Below are 22,117 nucleotides of genomic sequence, written 5' to 3' on the forward strand. Positions count from 1 at the left end.
GAAGTCTCATGGCCGCTCGGCCAGGATCGCGCTAGGACTGGAGCGAAGACAGCTCGACCACGGGTCGGGCTTCCAACGCTCATAAGTTGTCAAGTACAGAGAAATTGCCGAGCCGAGCGACCTGTCCGCTCGGCTGAACTGCAGCTCAACCAAGAAAGCATTCTCGCTCGGTCTGGCATGCCTTCAGGCCTGAGCCCTATGGTGCCGAGTGGCTCTCCCGCTCAGCCCAAAACGGACAAGGCGCAGAGGGAGACAAAGGGAGCAGCTGAGGATATCCTTCTTGAGATGTGTGTCGCCGACAGACAACATGGTTGGCGGCTGGACCGGACAGAGAATCGTACGGTGGAAGTTTCCACTGTTACATCAGAGATATGCCCAGACGATTGCGGCATGGCGTCAGGCATGCTTTTCTGACATGGCTATTTCAGATATGTTTTGAGGAGCGTGCACGCTTTGGGGCGCGTGCACGTATCCTCCCGGGAGTCCTATATAAGGACCCTCAGGTTTTGACGAAGGTATGCATTCTACATCACTATAGCTACAGTTTTCATTCTCGTCATCCAGCTTCGATCTCTTCCCGTCGAAGCTGACTTGAGCGTCGGAGGGTCGTCGCCGGGAACCCCTTCCCGACTCAGTTTTGTGCTTGCAGGTTCTCGCCGGAGGTTCACAGCAGTCGGAGGTCTATACGTCACCAACGGGAGCGCCACGTCCCCTGCGTTCGTCGACTCAACACATGAACATGATCAAATTGGCGCCGTCTGTGGGAACGCACCTGAATCCGGAGCCGAGGCGATGGAAGAAGCTGGACGTCAACACACCGTGACGCTCTCACAGGAAGAGCTCGACGCACTCATTCAAGCGCGAGCAGCAAGGATAGTGGAACAACAGCAAAAGACTCATGCCGAACGGTTGGCACAACAGGCCACCTCAGCATCAGGGGGCCGAGCGGCACCAGAAGACCGACTGGAGCAATTTTCCACATGGGCGCAGAATAGAGGGCAAACCGGTACGCCAGGGGAAGCACCCACTGCCTCTATTCCCTTCCATCGGGCCCTATTCCAGACTCCATCCGAGTTGGCCCAAGCCAACCAGGGATCATCCGATGAAGCGCCCGTGTGGGATGTTAAGAAAGGAAAGGCGCCTCGATCCGAGTCATCTCCCGAGCGGATCAATCGCTAGTTCTCTGAGGCGATTCTATAAGACCCACTCCCAAAGCATTACGCCCCACTAGCGATCGGAGAGTATAATGGTACAACCGACCCGGACGACCACCTCGGTAAGTTCGACAACGCTGCCACTCTTCATCAATACGCTGATGGAGTAAAGTGCAGGGTCTTCCTCACCACCCTATCCGGCTCCGCACAACGATGGTTCCGGAGGCTGCTGGACGGATCAATTCGAAGTTTTAAGGACTTCCGAACGGTTTTTCTCCACCACTTCGCAAGCAGCAGGCGCTACCAAAAGACTAGTGTCAGTTTATTCTCCATGAAGCAGGAGCCCAGGGAAACTCTCTGAGCCTACATCCAGCGATTCAACCAGGCCGCCCTGGATATCCCCACCATCTTATCCGAGACGATGATGCATGCCTTCACACAAGGGCTGGTGGATGGAGACTTCTTCCGCCCGCTCATCAGGAAGCCTCCGCGTGACTATGATCATATGCTAAAGAAGGCCAGCGAATACATCAATGTGAAGGAAGCACAAGCGGCCTGGAAGAAGGAAGCGCCATCAGACGCCTCCCGAGCGGAGGTTTCCCACCAGCCATCAACCACCGAGAGGACCCCGAGCTGAGGGGATGATGATTCACCAGGAGTCAAGGTAGCACGCTGTCCAACACGTTTTGCTCGTTTCATCAGTCGACGACTCACAACACCCGGGACTGCCGAAGTCTTGCCCCGATCAATCAGCCAAAGAGTTATCGCCGCCGATCGCCTTCGCTCGACCAGCGACATAATCATTAAAATGTCGGACGACGAACAACCAGACAATCACCCGAGCGACGACACCAGAATCAACCCTCGAGCCTCCCATGAACGAGCCAGACAGTCTGCTCGGGAGGAAGAAAATAGAAGCAACATCGCTCGGGGGGGAATCAACATCATCGCTGGTGGACCAACCAGCGGTGACTCTAACCGAGCCCGCAAGTCGTACGCCCGACGACTGGAAATACATGCTGTGGGATGCAGCCAAGAGAAGGCGAGTGGGCCGGCAATCAACTTTGGCCCTGGCGACCTCGAGGGAGTCGAATTGCCACATGACGACGCCCTCATCATCCGAGCGGTAATAGCCAACTACACTATTCATCGCATCTTTATTAACACAGGGAGTTCGGTCAACATCATCTTCAGGAAGGCGTTCAACTAGCTCTAGATCGATAGGGCGGAGCTGCTACCAATGACCACTTCCTTGTTCGGATTCACTGGCAACGAGGTTCAGCCAGTCGGTCAGATGAAGTTGGCCATTTCGCTCGGGGAAGAACCGCTCAGAAGGACGCGGACCGCTAACTTCATCATCGTGGACGCCCCTCGGCGTACAACGTCATTTTGGGGTGACCGACCCTCAATGAGTTCCGGGTTCATCAGAAGATCAAGTTCCTCGTGGAAGACCAAGTGGGAGAAGTTAGAGGCGATCAGTTGGCGGCATGACGTTGCTATGTGGAGATGGTCCGAGCCGAGTCGAGGTCCGCTCGAAAGGCCCCCCGTATCGAGGTAAATGCTATAACTGAGAAGTCTCCCACCTTAGTTTATGAAGAAAATGAGGAAGTACAGATTCGGGAAGGCCAACCGGAGGCCACCACATTCGTTGCGTCCGATCTGGAAGAAGAACGGAAGGAAAAGTTGGTCAGATGCCTCCAGCAGAATCACGACGTCTTCGCGTGGTCAACGCACGAGCTGCCAGGGATCTCGCCAAACATCGCGCAGCACAAGCTCCACATCCGAGCGGACGCTCGTCCTTTCAAGCAAAGGAAGCGGGACTACAGTGTCGAGCAGAACGTCATCATATGGGCGGAAGTCGAGAAACTCCTGGAGGTCGGCCACATACGCGAGGTACAGTTCCCGAGTTGGTTAGCGAATGTGGTACTGGTCTCCAAGCCTGGCAACAAATGGCGGGTCTACATCGATTTCCGTGATCTAAACAAGGCATGCCTAAAGGACTTCTACCCTCTGTCCCGAATTGACCAGATGGTGGACTCGACCGCTGGATGCGAGCTGATATGCATGCTGGATGCTTATCAGGGGTACTACCAAGTGTCGCTCGCCCGAGAAGACCAAGAGAAAGTGAGCTTCATTACGACGGACGGCACCTATTGCTACAACGTAATGTCGTTCGGACTGAAGAACACAGGGGCTACGTGTTGGTGCGGGTAGCACTAACGGTCTAACCCAGGTTTTGATGAATGACAAATAGGTTAAGTTAGTTGTGTTGTTGTCTGACACTTTGATCGAGTGTGCAGGAGAAGTCCAGACAGGTCGACGGGCTGACCAGATGTCTGGCACGAAGTCCAGTTAGGTCGACGGGCTGACCGGATAGCTGGCGAGAAGTCCAAGCGGGTCGACGGGCTGACCGGACGCTTGGCGAGAAGTCCAGCTAGGTCGACGGGCTGACCGGACGCTTGGCAAGAAGTCCAGACGGGTCGACGGGCTGACCGAACGTCTGGCAGGTAAGTAAGGTAAGTCATTGGAGGGGAGTGACTGCGAGGACGCATTCCCGGGAAGGGAACATTAGGCGTCAATCCGGCTTAGATCCATTTCGGATATCTAAGTCGAGATCGTGACTAGATTCCGGTCTCGGAAAGACGGAATCTAAGTCATACTCTTGATGCTAATTTTTATTACTTAGCGTATCTATAAAAATGTGCTAACAAACTGTGCTGCAGGATTTATTTGCCTCGGACTAACACTGTTTTGCAGGTAGGGAACAGTGAGGGTCCGGGCGCCCGGAATGGCTCCGGGCGCCCGGAGGCAAATTTTATCCCAGGACGACGTTGACACTTGGAGCATGCTGGTTGGGAGTGTTACGTCACACTCCAGGCGCCCGGAAGGGATCTAGGCGCCCGGAGCAGCATATAAAAGAAGCCCCAGGCAGGAGCTTCAACACATCAGTCTTCTGAGAACTCTGAGTCCAATCACTCTGCTGCTCTGCGCTCCAACAACGTTCACAAAGCTCCGACGACTCACTCCGGCTCTCCTTTTAATTCATTGTTTGTCGGTTAGCTTTGTTTTCTTTCTTTTCATTAGCAATATTTGTACGTAAATTGTAATTATCCGAATTGCTAGTGAATTGCCCAACGAAGGTACTCAAGGAGTACGGGCCTTCGAGTAGGAGTCGTCACAGGCTCCGAACGAAGTAAAAATCAACCGTGTTCATTTCTTTACTTCCTTACTTTTCCGCTGCGTTTTAACTCGAGATTTTCGAATTGATATTTACCCCCCCCCCCCTCTATCGAATCTAACGGTCTTACAAGTGGTATCAGAGCAGGTACCGCTCTGATTTGGTGCAACCACCAATCAGACAGGGGGTGAAATCATTTTTTTTACAATTCCAAACTGATATTATTATCTTTTTGGAAGATTTTTTTTCGTTGCATTTAAAATCTAAATTGGTACAACACCAACTTAGAGTTTCTATTTTCTCCCGCACTGCTAATCCAAGACGAAGTCTTGGGATTTTTTCCAGTTAATTTAGTGTGTGCAGGATAAGATGTCTCAACAAGAAGGCTTCAGCACAGTACGTCCTCCCCTATTCAACGGGGATGACTTTTCATACTGGAAAAGAAGAATGGAGGTCTACATGAAGACAGACTACGACCAATGGATGAGCGTCACAAGGGCTTACAAAATTCCAGTAGACAACTCCGGGAATATAGTAGACCCTGAAGACTGGACAAATGATATAAAGAAAAAGGCATCAATTGAAAACAAAGCCATCAATACTCTACACTGCGGACTAACACGAGAAGAACTGAACCGAGTCGGACCGCATCAAAACGCTAAGGAGCTTTGGGATAAACTGATCGAGCTGCACGAAGGAACAAGCGATGCGAAGGTAACAAAAAGAGATTTGCTGTTAAATAAAATTTTTAATATAAAAATGCAGGAAGGAGAAACGGCAAGTCAGCTCCACGCGAGGGTCAAAGATATCCTCAACGGTCTCCACGCGATTGGCCACCAAATGGAGAACCGAGACTTAATCAAGTACGCGTTAAATGCTTTTCCGCGAAACAATTTGTGGGCATTAATCGTAGATGCCTACAAAATTTCAAAAAATTTATCTAAATTAAAATTGGATGAACTCTTTTGTGAATTAGAACTGCATGAGCAAACTAACGCCGGGGTCGAGAAAGGTGTAGCTTTATTTGCAGGTTCCTCTAAAGAAAAGAAGAACAAGCCCGAATCTGAAGAAGATTCCGATCAAAACTCTGAAGACGAAGAACACCTGGTGAACCTGGTAAGGAAAATGTTCACCAGGAAAAAGAGAAGCTTCAGCAAACAGGATCTTCAGAAGATCAGTTCGCCAGCCGACTCAAGAAATGTCACATGTTTCGGATGTAACAAAAAGGGGCACTACAAGAACGAATGTCCAAGATTGAAACTTGACAAACCAAAGTCAACAAAGAAGAAAGCCCTCAAAGCAACATGGGACGATTCCTCCTCAGACGAATCGGAGGGAGAAAGGCAAAAGCACCAAAGTCACCTCGCGCTGATGGCTCGCGAAGCTGAAACGGAAGACGAATCAGAGGAATCGGAAGACGGGTCCGAACCCGAATCGAGCCACGAGTCCGCACTCGTTTCCGAAGGTTCCGAAGAGGTATACCTAAACTTAAATCGTAAATTCTTTAGAATTATCTCGTGTTTAAATAAAAAATTAGTTAAATTGGAAAATAAAAATAAATCGCTTCTTGAGGAAAATCAAAACCTCAAGGAACAATTAAAAAATTTGAATCCAACTCAAGATCGAACACTTGAGGAGGAGAATTTATCATTAAAAAATGAAATTAATAAGTTGAAAGAATTGTTGGAAAAATTCACAACAAGATCTAAAAATTTAGATTTAATTCTAAATAACCAAAAGGCATGCTATAATAAAACCGGACTTGGATATAAGTCAAACTCAAACAAAACCTTTAAATCATTATTAATCCAACACAAAGCAACTAAACAAGCTTGGGTCCCGAAAGCGTGCTTAACCACGCAAGTGGGACTTAATCAATTCTATATACCTAAAGATAAAATACATTATATAAACTTGAATAAATCAGATCAAAAACTAAAATATAAATCTAAATTAAAATCAAAATTCAAAACTCAATAAAATTTAGATTATCACCAAGTTGATTATAACTATAAAAAGAATCGACACAAACCCAAAATCTAAATTAATGACCAATAATTCAGGGGGAGGCTCCAGAATAGCTGACACCTCCAAAACTAACCTACCCGACAGGGTAACCCAAAACAAACTAACCCGGCAGGGTAATTAGGATTAGTTAAAGAGAGACCAAGTTTAACTTGACTCATGGTACTGGTGAAGTTTTTGGATGATAGTACGTTAGGGAAGCTTGGACATCGCATGTCTAGAAAGATATGGCTTCGATCTGGTGCATTTGGCCAAGTGGAACTGACCGAAGCTACCCTTAAACGAATCCTAACCAGTTAGACCATGATTTAGTACTAAGTTCCGTGGATAGGACAATTCGGAAAACTTCGAAAGGTTGGTTACTTCTAATGATGTCCTTGTGACTCACCAAGCTTAGAAGTTTATCCGAAGAATGCCTATTTGTGGAAACCAAAGCTAAGTCTGAATCTAACACAAGTTAAAACAAAACTCTGTAATCAAACTAATTTCATCTCACAAAATCATAGGATTCCTTGATTGATAATATAAATCGGGTGAGATGAATAAAACTTAATTTTAAAACTTAAATTAATTTCAAAATTTCAATTTTAAAACTTAAATTAATTTCAATTTTAAACTTAAAAATTAATTTCAAATTTTCAAAATTGTAAAACTTAAATTAATTTCAAAATTTCAATTTTAAAACTTAAATTAATTTCAAAATTTTAATTTTAAAACTTAAATCAATTTCAATTTTAAACTTAAAAATTAATTTCAAAATTTCAATTGTAAAACTTAAATTAATTTCAAAATTTTAATTTTAAAACTTAAATTAATTTCAAAATTAAAACTTAAATTAATTTCAATTTTAAACTTAAAAATTAATTTCAAAATTTCAATTGTAAAACTTAAATTAATTTCAAAATTTTAATTTTAAAGCTTAAATTAATTTCAAAATTAAAACTTAAATTAATTTCAATTTTAAACTTAAAAATTAATTTCAAAATTTCAAAATTGTAAAACTTAAATTAATTTCAAAATTTCAATTTTAAAACTTAAATTAATTTCAAAATCTTAATTTTAAAACTTAAATTAATTTCAATTTTAAACTTAAAAATTAATTTCAAAATTTCAAAATTGTAAAACTTAAATTAATTTCAAAATTTTAAAACTTAAATTAATTTAAACTTAAAACTTAACTTCAAACATTAAAAAAAAAAAAAAAAAAAAATCAAAAACCAGCGCCCGGAATCCCCTATAAATAAGGGGCAGCAGGCGCCCCCAACCTCTGCCCCACTCATTCTCACTTTTGCCAAGGTTCACTTTGAACCTCAGTGCGAAAGTACTCTAAATCAAAATTTTCTTGCGGTGAAGACGCTGTTGCGATTCAACCGAGGTCGTCAAATCTATATTATTTTTCGATGGCTCCTCGGTAAAACATTCTTCCCCTCTCTAAAATTTTTTTTCTTCTAAATTTTGTTTAATATTCTTTATATACAGTAGGAAACGAACAAATACTGGTGCTGGACCCTCCAATGCTAGTACAGACCCTAGGTTTCCCACAGACGAACTTAGGATTAAATTTGAGTCCACCAATTATAAGGCCATTAGGACTACCTGCATAGATAGAGCGTTCTTCCTTAGGTCATGTCCCTCTACTTTAGAGGTTATAGGCCACTATAACTTAAGGAACCTTGTCGAATGTACCAGTCCAATAAGCATAAGTCTATGTGCCGAATTTTGCAATAACCTAGTAAAAGTAGACGATTTCACCTATACCACTAGGGCAGCAGGCACTGATATCATATTTTCCCCTACGACTATCCGAGAGTTTTTAGAATTGCGTCCATCTACTTGCTCCTTTTTGTGCTATCCTCCGAGGGATCTTCCGTTCGACGATCCCTACTCACATATTACTCTCGATACGATGTATTCGTATTTTTTTGAGGGAGAGAGAGATCCCACTGTGACACAGTTTTAGAGTCCAGGACTACGCTCTTTATAGGGTTGTAGTTCTTTGCATTTTACCACTGACTACTCGGGACATCGCTGTGATGCGCCCATTCCATTCATTCTTACTTTATGCCCTAATTCATAGGTTAGAGATTGACATTAGCCTACATATCTTCTCCACCATCATTTACTCAGCCGGATTCGTGACAGACAGTCGAGTCCATATACCATTTGGTCACATTTTGACAGCCTATATGTCCTCGTTGCACATTGATGTCACTAGAGGAGACGTTGCCCATATGACCGAGTTCGATGTTATATCCTCTCGGAACTTTTCCCTAGCCGGCATCCACATAGATAGAGATGACGGGACTATGTCTTGGCGGAGGGGGGCACAGCACCAGCCCGATCCAGACGCACAGATGGATGAGTTCATGCTCGCGCTATTTCCGGAGGAAGCCGCACCGGCTCCACCACCACCCCCAGCTCGAGCACCACGACACGCTCCCCGCACTCTAGCCGACCGTATGACCGGACTAGAGAGAGCCATGGCGAGTCTCCAGCAGGAGAACTCCGATTTTCATCGGGACATACGGCGAGAGGTTGCCGAGTTACGAGCTGCCGGAGACACCCGACACACTGAGCTGATAGCACTTCTTCGATCCTTGAGATCTGGTCCACCCCCTGCATCATCTCAGTAGCTTTAGTGATGACCTACTTCTGTAGCTACACTACTTGTAAAATATTTTGGATTTATCTAGTGGCACTTCAAACTTACATTGCATATGTTCTATCTTAATAGACTAGGATCTTTCAAAAATACCTTCAAAAATGATTTTACCAACTTATAGGCTAAAATTGCTTGTCTTTCAAACTTTCCATTTTTAGACTTTCAAAAATAGTTTTGGCCTTAGACTAGTTTTACATCTTTAGAAAGCATGTACCCATAGGACTAGTTTTTAAGCATCTCACCAACACCCTAGGGCTACCTTGCTTGTGTTTGACAAACATAGAAAGGGGTGAGATGCATAGGCCAACTGTCTAGACTTAAGATGCTTATTTCAGTGCATCAACATAAGTCTGGACGTTAAATACAATTCAGATATTAATCAGATTAAAGTTCATCAGTCAAGTCAAACACTGACTGATTATAATTAACTTTATCTGACTAACCAGGTGAAAGCTACTATCTTCTGATAGTTAGTTAGTACCTAATTGGTTAGACAGCTGGTTAAAGTTATGTCAGGTTCAGGGGGAGGAATTAATTAAAAATTTTCCTTTATATAAAATATTTTAAATCTTGTTTGAAAAATGTTCTCCTAAAAATTTCTTAAACCTACTTTTGAAAAATAACACTTATAAAACTAAGTTGTTTTTAAGAATTGGGTTTTACTTTTTATTGAAAATTGATTCTAAAAATTAGATTTAACTTAGTTTTGAAAATTGTGGAAATTAGATTTTTCAAAACTTAAGTTTACAAACTAAGCTTCTCAAAATCAACTTGCTTAAAATTGTGAAATTTTTTTCAAAATTGTTTGTTTTAAATCACAAACTTTTTATCCTTTTTACTTAGTCTTTGAAAACTCAACTTTTCAAGTATTTTAAACCATGGTTTTGAAACTAGTACTTTTGAACTTTAAAATTTTGATTTTTGAAAATTAGATTTAATTATTTTACTTTATCAAAATTAGTTCTACCAAACTCCTTTGAAAATTAAAAGTAAAGTTCAAAATCAATATTTACAAACTGAAATTTGATTTGCAAAGTGTTAAAAATTATGAAAGTTAGATTTTTCAAACTTAAATCACTGTCAAAACTTAAGTTTTAAATTAAATCGTTTACAAACTTAGTGTTGAAAAATAAAATTTTCAAACTTAGTTTTGGAATTCTGGTTTTTGAAAACTTGTGTTTGAAAATGAAAACTTAGCTAGCTTTCTAAAAGCTAAAAGCTAATGCTTTAAACAAATTTTCAAAAGCTTAAACTCCCCCAAGTCAACTTGACTAATTTTTTTTTTTTTTTTGCTGTTAAAAATTATACTTTTATCAATATCTTTGAATTTTTTTTAACCAAACTTTTTATTACTCTACACTATGCTTGTTTACCCCTGCTTACTTTTTTATGAATGCCAAAGGGGGAGAAGGGTTAGGTGGTTAAGTTAGCTAAACCAATTTGAAAACACAAACTAACTTTAAAACCACACAAATGCATGTTGTTTCGTACATATGCTTTCACTAACTTAACCAGGTTGTCATTCCATCAAAAAGGGGGAGATTGTTGGTGCGGGTAGCACTAACGGTCTAACCCAGGTTTTGATGAATGACAAATAGGTTAAGTTAGTTGTGTTGTTGTCTGACACTTTGATCGAGTGTGCAGGAGAAGTCTAGACAGGTCGACGGGATGCACGAAGTCCGGCTAGGTCGACGGGCTGACCGGATAGGCGAGAAGTCCAAGCGGGTCGACGGGCTGACCGGACGCTTGGCGAGAAGTCCACTAGGTCGATGGGCTGACCGGATAGGTGGCGAGAAGTCCAAGCGGTCGACGGGTGACCGGACGCTGAAGAAGTCCGACGGTCGACGGGCCGACCAAGCGTCTGGCGGTAAGTAAGGTAAGTCGGAGGGTGATCGAGGACGCGTTCCCGGGAAGGGGACATTAGGCGTCGATCCGGCTTAGATCCATTTCGGATATCTAAGTCGAGATCGTGACTAGATTCCGGTCTCGGAAAGACGGAATCTAAGTCATACTCTTGATGCTAATTTTTATTACTTAGCGTATCTGTAAAAATGTGCTAACAAACTGTGCTGCAGGATTTATTTGCCTCGGACTAACACTGTTTTGCAGGTAGGGAACAGTGAGGGTCCGGGTGCCCGGAATGGCTCCAGGCGCCCGGAAGTCCGGGCGCCCGGAAGGGATCCAGGCGCCCGGAAGGGATCCAGGCGCCCGGAGGCAAATTTTATCCCCAGGACGACGTTGACACTTGGAGCATGCTGGTTGGGAGTGTTACGTCACACTCCAGGCGCCCGGAAGGGATCCAGGCGCCCGGAGCAGCATATAAAAGAAGCCCCAGGCAGGAGCTTCAACACATCAGTCTTCTGAGAACTCTGAGTCCAATCACTCTGCTGCTCTGCGCTCCAACAACGTTCACAAAGCTCCGACGACTCACTCCGGCTCTCCTTTTAATTCATTGTTTGTCGGTTAGCTTTGTTTTCTTTCTTTTCATTAGCAATATTTGTACGTAAATTGTAATTATCCGAATTGCTAGTGAATTGCCCAACGAAGGTACTCAAGGAGTACGGGCCTTCGAGTAGGAGTCGTCACAGGCTCCGAACGAAGTAAAAATCAACCGTGTTCATTTCTTTACTTCCTTACTTTTCCGCTGCGTTTTAACTCGAGATTTTCGAATCGATATTCACCCCCCCTCTATCAAATCTAACGGTCTTACACTACGTACCAGCGACTCATGAACAAGGTGTTCCGAAAGCAGATCGGGCGAAAACCTAGAGGTATATGTTGATGATATACTCATTAAATCACTCCGAGCGGCCGACCTCTGTGTAGATATAGAAGAAACCTTCCGGACACTGGGAACGTACGGGGTCAAGTTGAACCCGCAAAAGTATCTGTTCAGAGCAAAAAGTGGTCGTTTCCTAGGCTACATAGTCATCGAGCGAGGCATTGAAGCCAACCCTAGCAAGGTCAAAGCGCTACAGGATATGCCGCCACCCAGAAGCTTGAAGGAAGTCCAACGCCTTACGGGTCGCATAACAGCACTATCCCGGTTCATCTCCAGGATGGCCGATCGGAGCATGCCCTTCTTCAGGATCCTGCGCCAAGCAACCAAATTCCAATGGGATGAGGAATGTGACCGGACATTCGAAGAATTGAAGGCCTACCTAAACTCATTACCTATATTAGCTAAGCCATCGATCGACGAGCCTCTCCGCATTTATTTGTCTTCAATCGAGCGCGCGGTCAGTTCGGTGCTAGTCCGGCAGAACGGCGAAGAACAACCAGTGTATTTCCTTAGCCACATTCTAAAAGATGCTGAGTCTCGCTACATTGGTCTTGAGATGCTTGTCTTCGCACTTGTTCTCGCCGCTCGGAGGCTCCGACCCTATTTCCTGGGGCATACGATCATTGTCATGACAAATAGTCCCTTAGGCCGAGTTCTCCTTAACCCCGAGGCATCCGAGCGACTGATCAAATGGACCACGAAGCTCAGCGAGTTCGACATACAATATCAGCCTCGAACGGCTATCAAGGCGCAATCGTTGGCAGACTTCGTCACTGAGGTACAAAATCCCGAGCCCGAAGCCACCTGGAAGGTGTACGTAGACGGATCATCCACTCGGCAAGGAAGTGGGGTTGGCGTGCTACTGGTTTCCCCCCACGGAGAACGGATGCACCTGTCCGTACGGCTGGACTATCGAGTAACCAACAATGAAGCATAGTATGAGGCGCTAATAGCAGGGTTGCAGGCCGCTCGGCATGTGGGAGCTAGCAATGTTTTGATTCATTCAGATTCACAGTTGGCTGCTCAGCAACTTCGGAAGCATTTGAGATAAGCAACGTCAGGCTCAAGCTTTATGCGGAAGCCTTCGCAAAACTAAAAGCTGGTTTCCGAGAGGTGCTGATACAGAAGATCCCCCGAGTGGAGAATCAGGCTGCAGATGAGCTGGCTAAGCTAGCCAGCTCGATATCACTGATCGTCATCGAGCAGCCAGTCGAGCAAGTGTCTCTGGTCGCCCACATCGACCGGATGGAGGGGTTCACATTCTCAAACGACTGGCGGACAGCCATAGCGGAGTTCCTAAAGTCAGGAGCAACACCGTCCAGTCGAGAGGAAGCACATCTGCTCAGGAGGAGAGCTGGTCGGTTCATCCTCATTGGCGACCATCTTTACAAAAAAGCATTTTCCAGGCCCCTGCTCAAGTGCGTCGGTCCGGATGACGTGGACTATATCCTACAAGAGGTGCACCAAGGCTCGTGTGATGGGCATCCGGGCGGTCGCTCGTTAGCAAGGAAGATTCTTTTGGCCGGTTATTTCTGGCCGACTCTACAAGAAGACGCCGCTCGGATTGTCACCACGTGCCTATCTTGCCATAAATACCATAACTTCTCACATCGCCCTGCGGAGGAGCTAAAGACGTCCACAGTATCCTGCCCGCTCGACCAATGGAGCCTAGACATTGTGGGACTATTTCCAATGGCGACCGGACAACGAAAGTTCTTACTAGTAGCAGTGGACTATTTTTCCAAGTGGATTGAAGCCGAGCCGCTAGCTAAAATAACCGAGGAGATGGTCAAAAAATTTATATGGCAGCATATCATCTGTCGGTTCGGCATTCCGCGGCGGCTCATCTCCGATAATGGGAGGCAGTTCTCGAGTCAGCAACTCAGGGAATGGTGCGACGGGTATGGCATCCAGCAAGCCTTCACCTCCGTAGTGTATCCCCAGAGTAACGGGCAAACTGAAGTCACCAATCGGGAGATCCTATGAATTCTTTGGGCTCGGCTCGACCATGAAGGTGGGAGTTGGGTAGACAAGCTACCCGGGGTATTATGGGCACTCCGAACGATGCCCAAGGAAGGAACAGGAGCGACCTCCTTCCACCTGGTGTATGGGGGAGAGGTCATCGTCCCAATAGAAGTCATAGTAGAATCCGATCGGATCCGAGTCTACGACGAGAACAATGCTGAGCGGAGGCATTTGGAAATGGACTTGGTGGACAAGACGCGAGCCAAAGCCGTCATCCGGTTGATGGCGTATCGGCAGAGGATGAAGCAAAACTACAACAGACGAATAATTCCCAAATCTTTTCAGGTCGGTGACCTCATCTGGAAGAAAGTCAAGCCGGTCGGCGATATGACCAAGCTGGGAGCTCCTTGGGCTGGACCGTTCAAGATTGTAGAAAAGCTCCGTTCGGGCGCCTATTACCTCGAGGATGAAGACGGACGGAAGCTAGTGCGACCCTGGACTGCAAGCCACCTCCAGCCTTACCGAGCTGGATAAAAGGTACGACAATGTAATATACAACATATATTTGTCACTCTTTGTCTCCTTCAACCGCAGGAAGTAAAAACAGAAGGGTTTTTGCAAAATCACGGCCGAGCGGCTAGTCTTCCCAAACCGTCGAACAGCAACGTTAAACTCTAGAGTCGAACCAGCGACTATAAACCCCCCGACCTGAAGACCGTCGAGCGGCGACGTTAAACTCTAGAGTCGAACCGGCGACTATAAACCCTCCGGCCTGAAGACCGTCGAGCGGCGATGTTAAACTCTAGAGTCGAACCGGCGACTATAAACCCCCTGGCCTGAAGACCGTTGAGCGGCGACGTTAAACTTTAGAGTCGAACCGCAACTATAAACCCCCCGGCCTGAAGACCGTCGAGCGGCGACGTTAAACTCTAGAGTCGAACCGGCGACTATAAACCCTCCGGCCTGAAGACCGTCGAGTGGTGACGTTAAACTTTAGAGTCGAACCGGCAACTATAAACCCCTCGGCCTGAAGACCGTCGAGCGGAGACGTTAAACTCTAGAGTCGAACCGGTGACTATAAACCCCCCAGCCTGAAGACCGTCAAGCGGCGACGTTAAACTCTAGAGTCGAACCGGCAACTATAAACCCCCCGGCCTAAAGACCGTCAAGCGGCGACGTTAAACTCTAGAGTCGGCGCGACGACTATAAATACCCCACCTAAAAAACCGTCAAGTGCCGCTCGGGAAGAATGCGTTTTAAAAAGTAACAAAATTGAGAGGTTATATTAATTCTCCGAATGACGGGTACACAGATAAAGGCTGGGTAATTCTAACTCGCTTATCGGCAAGCGTACAGATGAAACTTCAAAAATTCAGAAGCACTTCTCACTCCAAGTAATCAAAAATCAGCTCGGGGATGGCATCGAGTAGCCCGGCCAGGTCCTTGGGAGGGATACATGTCGCTTCGGGAAGTTGACCCTTGCTCTTCAGATAAGCAGTCGTCGAATTAATGGCTTCCTCGAAGGCAATAACAAGTCGATCACACACCTTCTGGGCAAAGTCATCTGAGCGGATATAACCCTGCCTCATCACAGCAAAGCGGCTCGATTCGCCGTCTTGGTACTCCTTGAGGGCGGCTCGGGAATCTTCAAGGGCATCTAGGAGATTCTTCAATTCTCCTTGGAGTTCAGTCTTCTCCACCGATCGGCCTTTCCGTTCGGCGAACAGCATGTCAGCTAATTCCTGAACACGTTGCTCCAGCGCCCGGGCCTCAATATTTTTTGCGTCTAGATTAGCAATGGCCTTGTCCTTCCTCGAAGTCGCCAGACTGATCTCCTGGTCATGTGTCTTGATCATGGCTTCAAGTTGAGCCGCCGTGGTTTCCATTTCGAAGGATTTATGCCACTCATCTTCCAGGAGTCTCTTTGTTTTAGCCAGCTCGGCCTTCAGCTCAACAGGAGAAGGCTCCTGGACCGTGCCTCCCCTGGAGATCTTAAGCTTCTTCAGCTCTTCCTCTAGCATCGCCAAACAGTTGCTGACTGTGATGCTCTCCACCCAGTTCTGCACTTAGAAAAAAATGATATTTAGGAGTCAAGCAAAATAACAATGTAAAAGGAGGTTGGGAAGGCATACGCGCAGTGGCCTGCTGCAGATGGTTGTCGCCGAGCTGACCGGGAGTCATCAGGGCAACACGGGCCCTCGCATCCTCCCATAATTTGACGAGCGACCCCCGAATGGTGATCTGATGTTCAGGAACTGTAGGTCGGTCCGCTGCCAGGAGGAACTCTTCTGTTGGAAGGTGTAGAACGGCGATGACCGCTCGGAGCAGACTGAGCTAAACTCGAAGGACCGGAGGACTGACCGATCAGAGAAGAGGTAATATCGGAGCGACGAATACGTCGACGGGCCGGGGGCAGAGAGCTGACTGGTTGCGCGTCAATCAGATCTGCCGGTAGATCGAGCTGTGAAGGAGTCTGATCCAAGGAAATTGCTTCGACCAAGGCCGGAGCCAGGTCAACCCCTGAGGAAGGAACGTCGGCTCGATCAGACACCTGTTCCGCGGGTGTGGCCGACCGGGCGGGTATCTCCGTCCGGCATCGTTTAAAGATTATCAAAGGAGCATCCTCGGCTGAGCGCTCTGCGTCCTCGGCTTAAACAGAAGGAAGTCCAGCGGACGAAGTAGCATCGCCACAACTTTGGTTATAGAAATCCGAGCGGCCGATCTGCCAGCAGCAGAAGGTGCTTCGCCGCTCTCACCTTCGTGGGAGCCGACCGGCGCAATGCCAAGGTCGGCCATCTCCTTAGCAGCTGCCGCTTCGATCTCGGCCGCCCTCAACCTCATCCGCTCGGTAGCACGAGCACGCATCATGATGTCAGCTGCAGCAAATGAAAACAAATCAGTTAGATTAAAAGGAAAGAAGGATCAAGAATGATCTTACCCATGCTGCTCGGAAGCTTTGAGCGGATCAGACTCAGCCCGAACACGTACAACACGCCTTCACAAAGCAGCTTGTGGATGTTGAACTTTTGGCCGGCCGGCATGTTGGCTGCGTGAAGGTAGTCCGGCTGGCTCCTATATTTTCCAAGATCTGGTGGAAGCGGTATGGCGGTCTGGCACTTGGTTCGGAAAGATGGCAGCTCGGGAAGACGCAAGTAAAAGAAATACTATTTCCAATGTTTGTTCGAGGTCGGCATTTTGTCGAAGAAAACAAGGCTGATCCGCGACTGAAAGAGGAAGGTGCCCGACTCGGACTGTTTGGGGTAGTAGAAATAATGGAAGATCTTGGGGACTAAGGGGATGTCGTGTAGCCTAAATAGGACAACTACTCCGCACAACAGCCTGAAGGAGTTTGGGACGAGCTGGCCGAGCGGGAGGTGAAAGTAATTGCACACTTCATGGACGAACGGATGTAGAGGAAAGCGCAGGCCGCCTATAAACTGGTCCAGGAAAAAACAAATGGTGCCGATCAGCGGGTCATGTGGCCGATCGGATGGGGTAGCTAATATTAGTTCGTGGTCAGAAGGAAGTTCGAAGGTTCGGACGAGGCTCAGCGCGCCCCCTTCATCAAACCGGCTCTCCATGGTAGCATACCAGAGGACGGGGGTGGGGTCGGACTGGCGAGAGGAACTAGCCATTACCGAGACAAGGGGCGAAGCAAAGAAGAGACAGCAGGGTCGACGGGAAAGATGACTGGAACAGTGCCAAAAGGGGGCCAACACTGCGAGAGTGCGAAGAAAAACACAAAAGAACGGAAAGACGAGGGGCAAAGAAGCCTTACAGAGAAGAAGGTGATCGAAGAAGGAGACGAGGGGTCGTCAGAATGCTGAAGAACGAAGTCGCCGGAGCACCAAACGTGAGCAGGAGCCCGAAAACACAAACGCAAGCAGTGGCGAAGGAAGGCGATAAGAGCATTATAAAGGTTGGGCTCGATTACTCCGAGCCGTTGGATTCAGGTCACAGGGCCCGAAGACCGGATCATGCCGTGGAATTCAAAAGGCCAAGGGTCGCATCAGCCCTGACAACCTGATCGCGTGGTGTCGGCGGCAGCGCCACGCGTCACTCGCTCATAGGGGCACATTTAATAGGATCCATTACTAAGGCATGGTCGCATGCTCGCCCTCAATGGTGAGGATTTACGCGAATCCCGGGGAAATCCTAAAGACGCCAGCATTGATCGCCGTTGGATCCCAAAACTCTCAAGTTCCAGGGAATGTGCTGCCGAGCGGCAAGGTTCGCCTCCAGGGTTCCCGAGTGGTTAAGCATTTTCAGCAGAGCGGCTGTCAGATCACCAGGCTAATAGTCCAGTCAGTCGGACTTGAGGCATCCTTCGACTATACTTGAAGGGGAGGCACGTGATCTGGCGGTAAGCATAGGAGGACCCGCATGGACAAGGGTCAACGACACATAGGGGTCAACCTACGGGTTTGACCGATCGGAGAGGTCTCATGACTGCCCGCCCAAGAGAAGTCTCATGGCCGCTCGGCCAGGATCGCGCCAGGACTGGTGCGAAGACAGCTCGACCACGAGTCGGGCTTCCGACGCTCATAAGTTGCCAAGTACAGAGAAATTGCCGAGCCGAGCAGCCTGTCCGCTCGGCTGAACTGCAGCTCAACCAAGAAAGCGTTCACGCTCGGTCTGGCATGCCTTCATGGCCGAGCCCTATGGTGTCGAGCGGCTCTCCCGCTCGGCCCAAAACGAACAAAGCGCAGAGGGAGACAAAGGGAGCAACTAAGGATATCCTTCTTAAGATGTGTGTCGCCGATAGATAGCATGGTTGGCGGCTGGACCGGACAAAAAATCGTACAATGGAAGTTTCCACTGTCACGTCAGAGATATGCCCAGACGATTGCGACATGACGCCAGACATATTTTTCTGACACGACCATTTATGTATGCTTTGAGGAGCGTGCACGCTTTGAGACACGTGCACACATCCTCTCGGGAGTCCTATATAAGGACCCCCAAGCTTCGACGGAGATATGCATTCTACATCACTGTAATTACAATTTTCATTCTCGTCATCTTGTTTCGATCTCTTCCCGCCGAAGCTGACTTGAGCGTCGGAGGACCGTCGCCAGGAACCCCTTCCCGGCTCGATTTTGTGCTTACAGGTTCTCACCGGAGGTTCACAACAGTCGGAAGTCTATACGTCACCAACGGGAGCGCCACGTCCCCAACATTCATCGACTCAGTACACAGACAGAATCACATATGATGAACTAAACTTCAAATTATTAATTTCTAAAAATCAATTTCTAATTATTATATTAGAGATATCATACGTCCATCGTCATCGTTATTTCCAAAAAAATTTTATACACGAATGCTTTTAAAATGAGCCATTTTCTCTCCGGAAATCTGCACTCCAAAAAGTCAAAAACCACAAGTGTTTCCTTTTAATAAAGTTTCAGATAAGTACAGCTTGCCATAACTTTATTGTAGTTTCTAAAAATAAATTGAAAGGAAATATTTTGTTAGGCTTTAACAATGAATAACAGAGATAAATTTGTGGCTGCTGATTTTCACAGTGGCCAAGTGTAAAAATGTTCTAAATTTAGTATGATTTCGTATTTTTATTTTGATAACAGTGTATTTTCCACTTAGGATTAGACGTTAAACTCCTACTAACAATATCTATTAACAGTACCGTCATACAAATGCAAAAGTACTTTTAACTCGGAGTCTTAAATTTAACTGGCTTATCAGTAGACCGAATGACTGTTGATAATAAGCATCATCTGCTACTATATCACAGTCTAAACGTAACCACCATCGTCAGACCAAGGCCATCCATAGTTGAACCATCATCACGCAGATATCTATCCTCCTATCTTTTTACTGCTCTGTGGGTCCTTATTATGATATGCTTCTGGACTTTCATTCACCTCTCCAAAATCAAAGGAAACAAAAATGCACTATAAGTTTGATAAAAAGCTAGTTTATCCAAACGTGTACAACTTCTCTCTGTCATCCTGAATCTCCATGTAGGGTTTGAATTTAAGCATCAATGCCATTGTTGAATAGAGACGGTGGACCGAAGGATTCCGAACAAGCTCATATGGACCTCTGGGCAGAGAGAATATGTAGGATGACAAGTCAGACATCACAATCAGAACCTATCTCCGAATTGTATTTGCTGTCTTTGGGTGTGCTCCTATATGAAGTCCGTTTTGTAGGCACCAGTAGATTGTTTTCTTCTTCATCAATTGCCAATGGGCGTTCAATATCTTCTCTGTGAAAATCAGGGTGCACATATGCATCTTGAAGGTAAGCTCTCAAATTTAGGAGTGGTTCTGTTGCCCGTTCTAGTGTGTCCTTCACCATTGCATCCTACAAACACATAAATTATCGCTTTAGACAATGTTTTTTCGGTTCATTTCAAAAATAAATAAACTCCTATTTGCTTTTTTTTTCAATCAAAGTGGCTATGTCTGAGCAAACCTGCAAAGGAAACTTGACAAATGCAGGCTCAAATCGGGTCTTGCAATATATGTGGAACCATATTGTCAACAGAGGAAGAACAAGTATAGGAATGGTGAGGGAGCCATCCTTGGTGCTCATCAAGCCCATAAGTAGAAGTTGTGAGATGATCATTGCAATAATCACTCGTTTAACGACATCTGGCCAGAATGCTGCAGCACTTTCATATTGCTGGTTGTATACATTTATGATCTTGGAGCATATCACACAGAACGTCAGGAAAAAATGAACAAGTAATATGCATATAGTAAACAATATTTCTAAAATGAACGGCATCTCAATTCCAGATTCAGAAAAAAAAAAATTGTGTCGATACAAGGAAAATAGAAGCAACAGGCAAACTTTAACTGGAATTCGTAAACTGATGTCATGGAATACAGGTAGATGAGTGAAAAGTTCTCAAATTATCCTGGTCAAAATATCATCATAAAAGTAAAGAAGATAACTATAAGACACTGAACACTATACCTGATGGCGAAATACCACATATGCTAGGCCGAAGAACACAAGTAGGAAGGGAAGAAAAATTGGAGCCACGACAAAATATACGAACCCAAGCAAGAAGTATAGTTGTATCCTTGGTTCTGAAGAAGCAAATTCTAAACACCCTGGATCCATAGCCTGTTCACGATCTTGGTCAGTTTTAACAATGAATGTGTTCTTCAGATGAAAAACAATTAATGGTTTGAGTCGAAGTATTTCTGCAGCAACACTAGCCCATCCGTCAACCATTATATATGTGATGAAAAATGTTGCTTTCATTGGAATGGACATCCCAACAGTTTTTGGAATTCTGTTTTTTTAAAATGAAAAAAAAATATATATCAAACTTACAATGTGAAAAAAGGAATTAAATCGTCAATCATTTTGAGTAAAGCTTGCAAAGACTAACAAATGAGAAGAAAGTAACTGTTTTCCCAAGTGGGTTTCAAGAATGTATTCAGCCAAAAGAAAATTAAATTATATATATATACAGATTTGATATGGTGCTCACCTCTTGTGCATGATTCATACGTAGCTCTGAGCACTTCCGAGTGCCTAGATCACTTCAGGGCGCCCCGCGTGGGCTGACCCTCTCAGTCGGGCACGGGAGTCAGATACAAGAGGTGAGCACCATATCACTACCATATATATATATGTTTTAGATCTTGCATCAGATAATATCTATATATTTTTAATTTAGCATGCAGAATGAAATTTGTTATTTAACTGATCTACGGTCATTTAAAGGATCCCACATTAAATGTCTAAAACAAAAGAATTTTATGTCAACCTATTCTAGGAAAGGAGATGTATATGCGGTCAGGTAATATATAAAATAGAACGATACTCGATCGATTTGACACAGTTTCCATGTTTCTCATATGTTAACATCAAGCAAGGCAAGGAAGAAAAGTACAATATAGAAACAATTCAATTTTCAGATAAAAAAAATCCTATTATATTAATGATCTAATTGTGTGAGCATCCATGACATGCATAAATCACTTCTGTTTCTAAGTAACTAAAAATAGGAAAATCTAAACATGTACAAGATAATAAGTAAAGCAAAATTTTCACATACGCATCAGCTGATTGGTGGAGGAAACTATCTAGTTGTTGGAATGCTGTTCCAGTAATAACACTCCCAAGAAATACATTAACCAGAATGAAAAGATAGTACTTAGAAGCAGATCTCCTGTCCAATGATGATAGGGATATATAACCTTCTATCTTGGACATCGTCATGAGAATTGTGGGTAGAAGAATAAGAAATATCTTTAATGCAATGCCCGGTAGAATACCTTGTATAAACGACTTAGTGAGTTCCCTGCAATGGGATTTGACAATTCAAGATTAGACATTGTGTACAAACATATATAAAACAAAAA

At 45.4% G+C, this 22,117-nt stretch overlaps 2 protein-coding genes across 2 annotated transcripts in view; one reads left to right on the plus strand and one right to left on the minus strand.

The window, feature by feature from the left end:
• The first annotated feature begins 13,865 nt into the window (after nt 1–13,865).
• On the plus strand, nt 13,866–14,300 carry LOC122011084. Its single transcript, XM_042567520.1, has one exon. The coding sequence runs from the start codon at nt 13,866–13,868 to the stop codon at nt 14,298–14,300; it is 435 nt and encodes a 144-aa protein (XP_042423454.1).
• A 5,048-nt stretch (nt 14,301–19,348) lies between these two features.
• Nucleotides 19,349–22,117, minus strand: part of LOC122009878 (CSC1-like protein At4g02900) — a 48,953-nt gene continuing 46,184 nt past the window's right edge. Inside the window, exons 8-11 of the mRNA XM_042566188.1 lie at nt 21,811–22,056; nt 20,715–21,039; nt 20,208–20,438; nt 19,349–20,096 (exon numbers count right to left, since the gene is read on the minus strand). Coding sequence (XP_042422122.1) covers nt 19,863–20,096; nt 20,208–20,438; nt 20,715–21,039; nt 21,811–22,056 — 1,036 coding nt within the window. The 3' untranslated portion in view covers nt 19,349–19,862. The remainder of the gene's footprint in view (nt 20,097–20,207; nt 20,439–20,714; nt 21,040–21,810; nt 22,057–22,117) is intronic.

The sequence above is a fragment of the Zingiber officinale genome, chromosome 8A (assembly GCF_018446385.1).
Source record: "Zingiber officinale cultivar Zhangliang chromosome 8A, Zo_v1.1, whole genome shotgun sequence".
Lineage (NCBI taxonomy): Eukaryota > Viridiplantae > Streptophyta > Magnoliopsida > Zingiberales > Zingiberaceae > Zingiber > Zingiber officinale.

Coding starts and splice junctions, on each gene's coding strand:
- LOC122011084 (XM_042567520.1), top strand. CDS start 13,866: ATGCCCAAGGAAGGAACAGGAGCGACCTCCTTCCACCTGGTGTATGGG.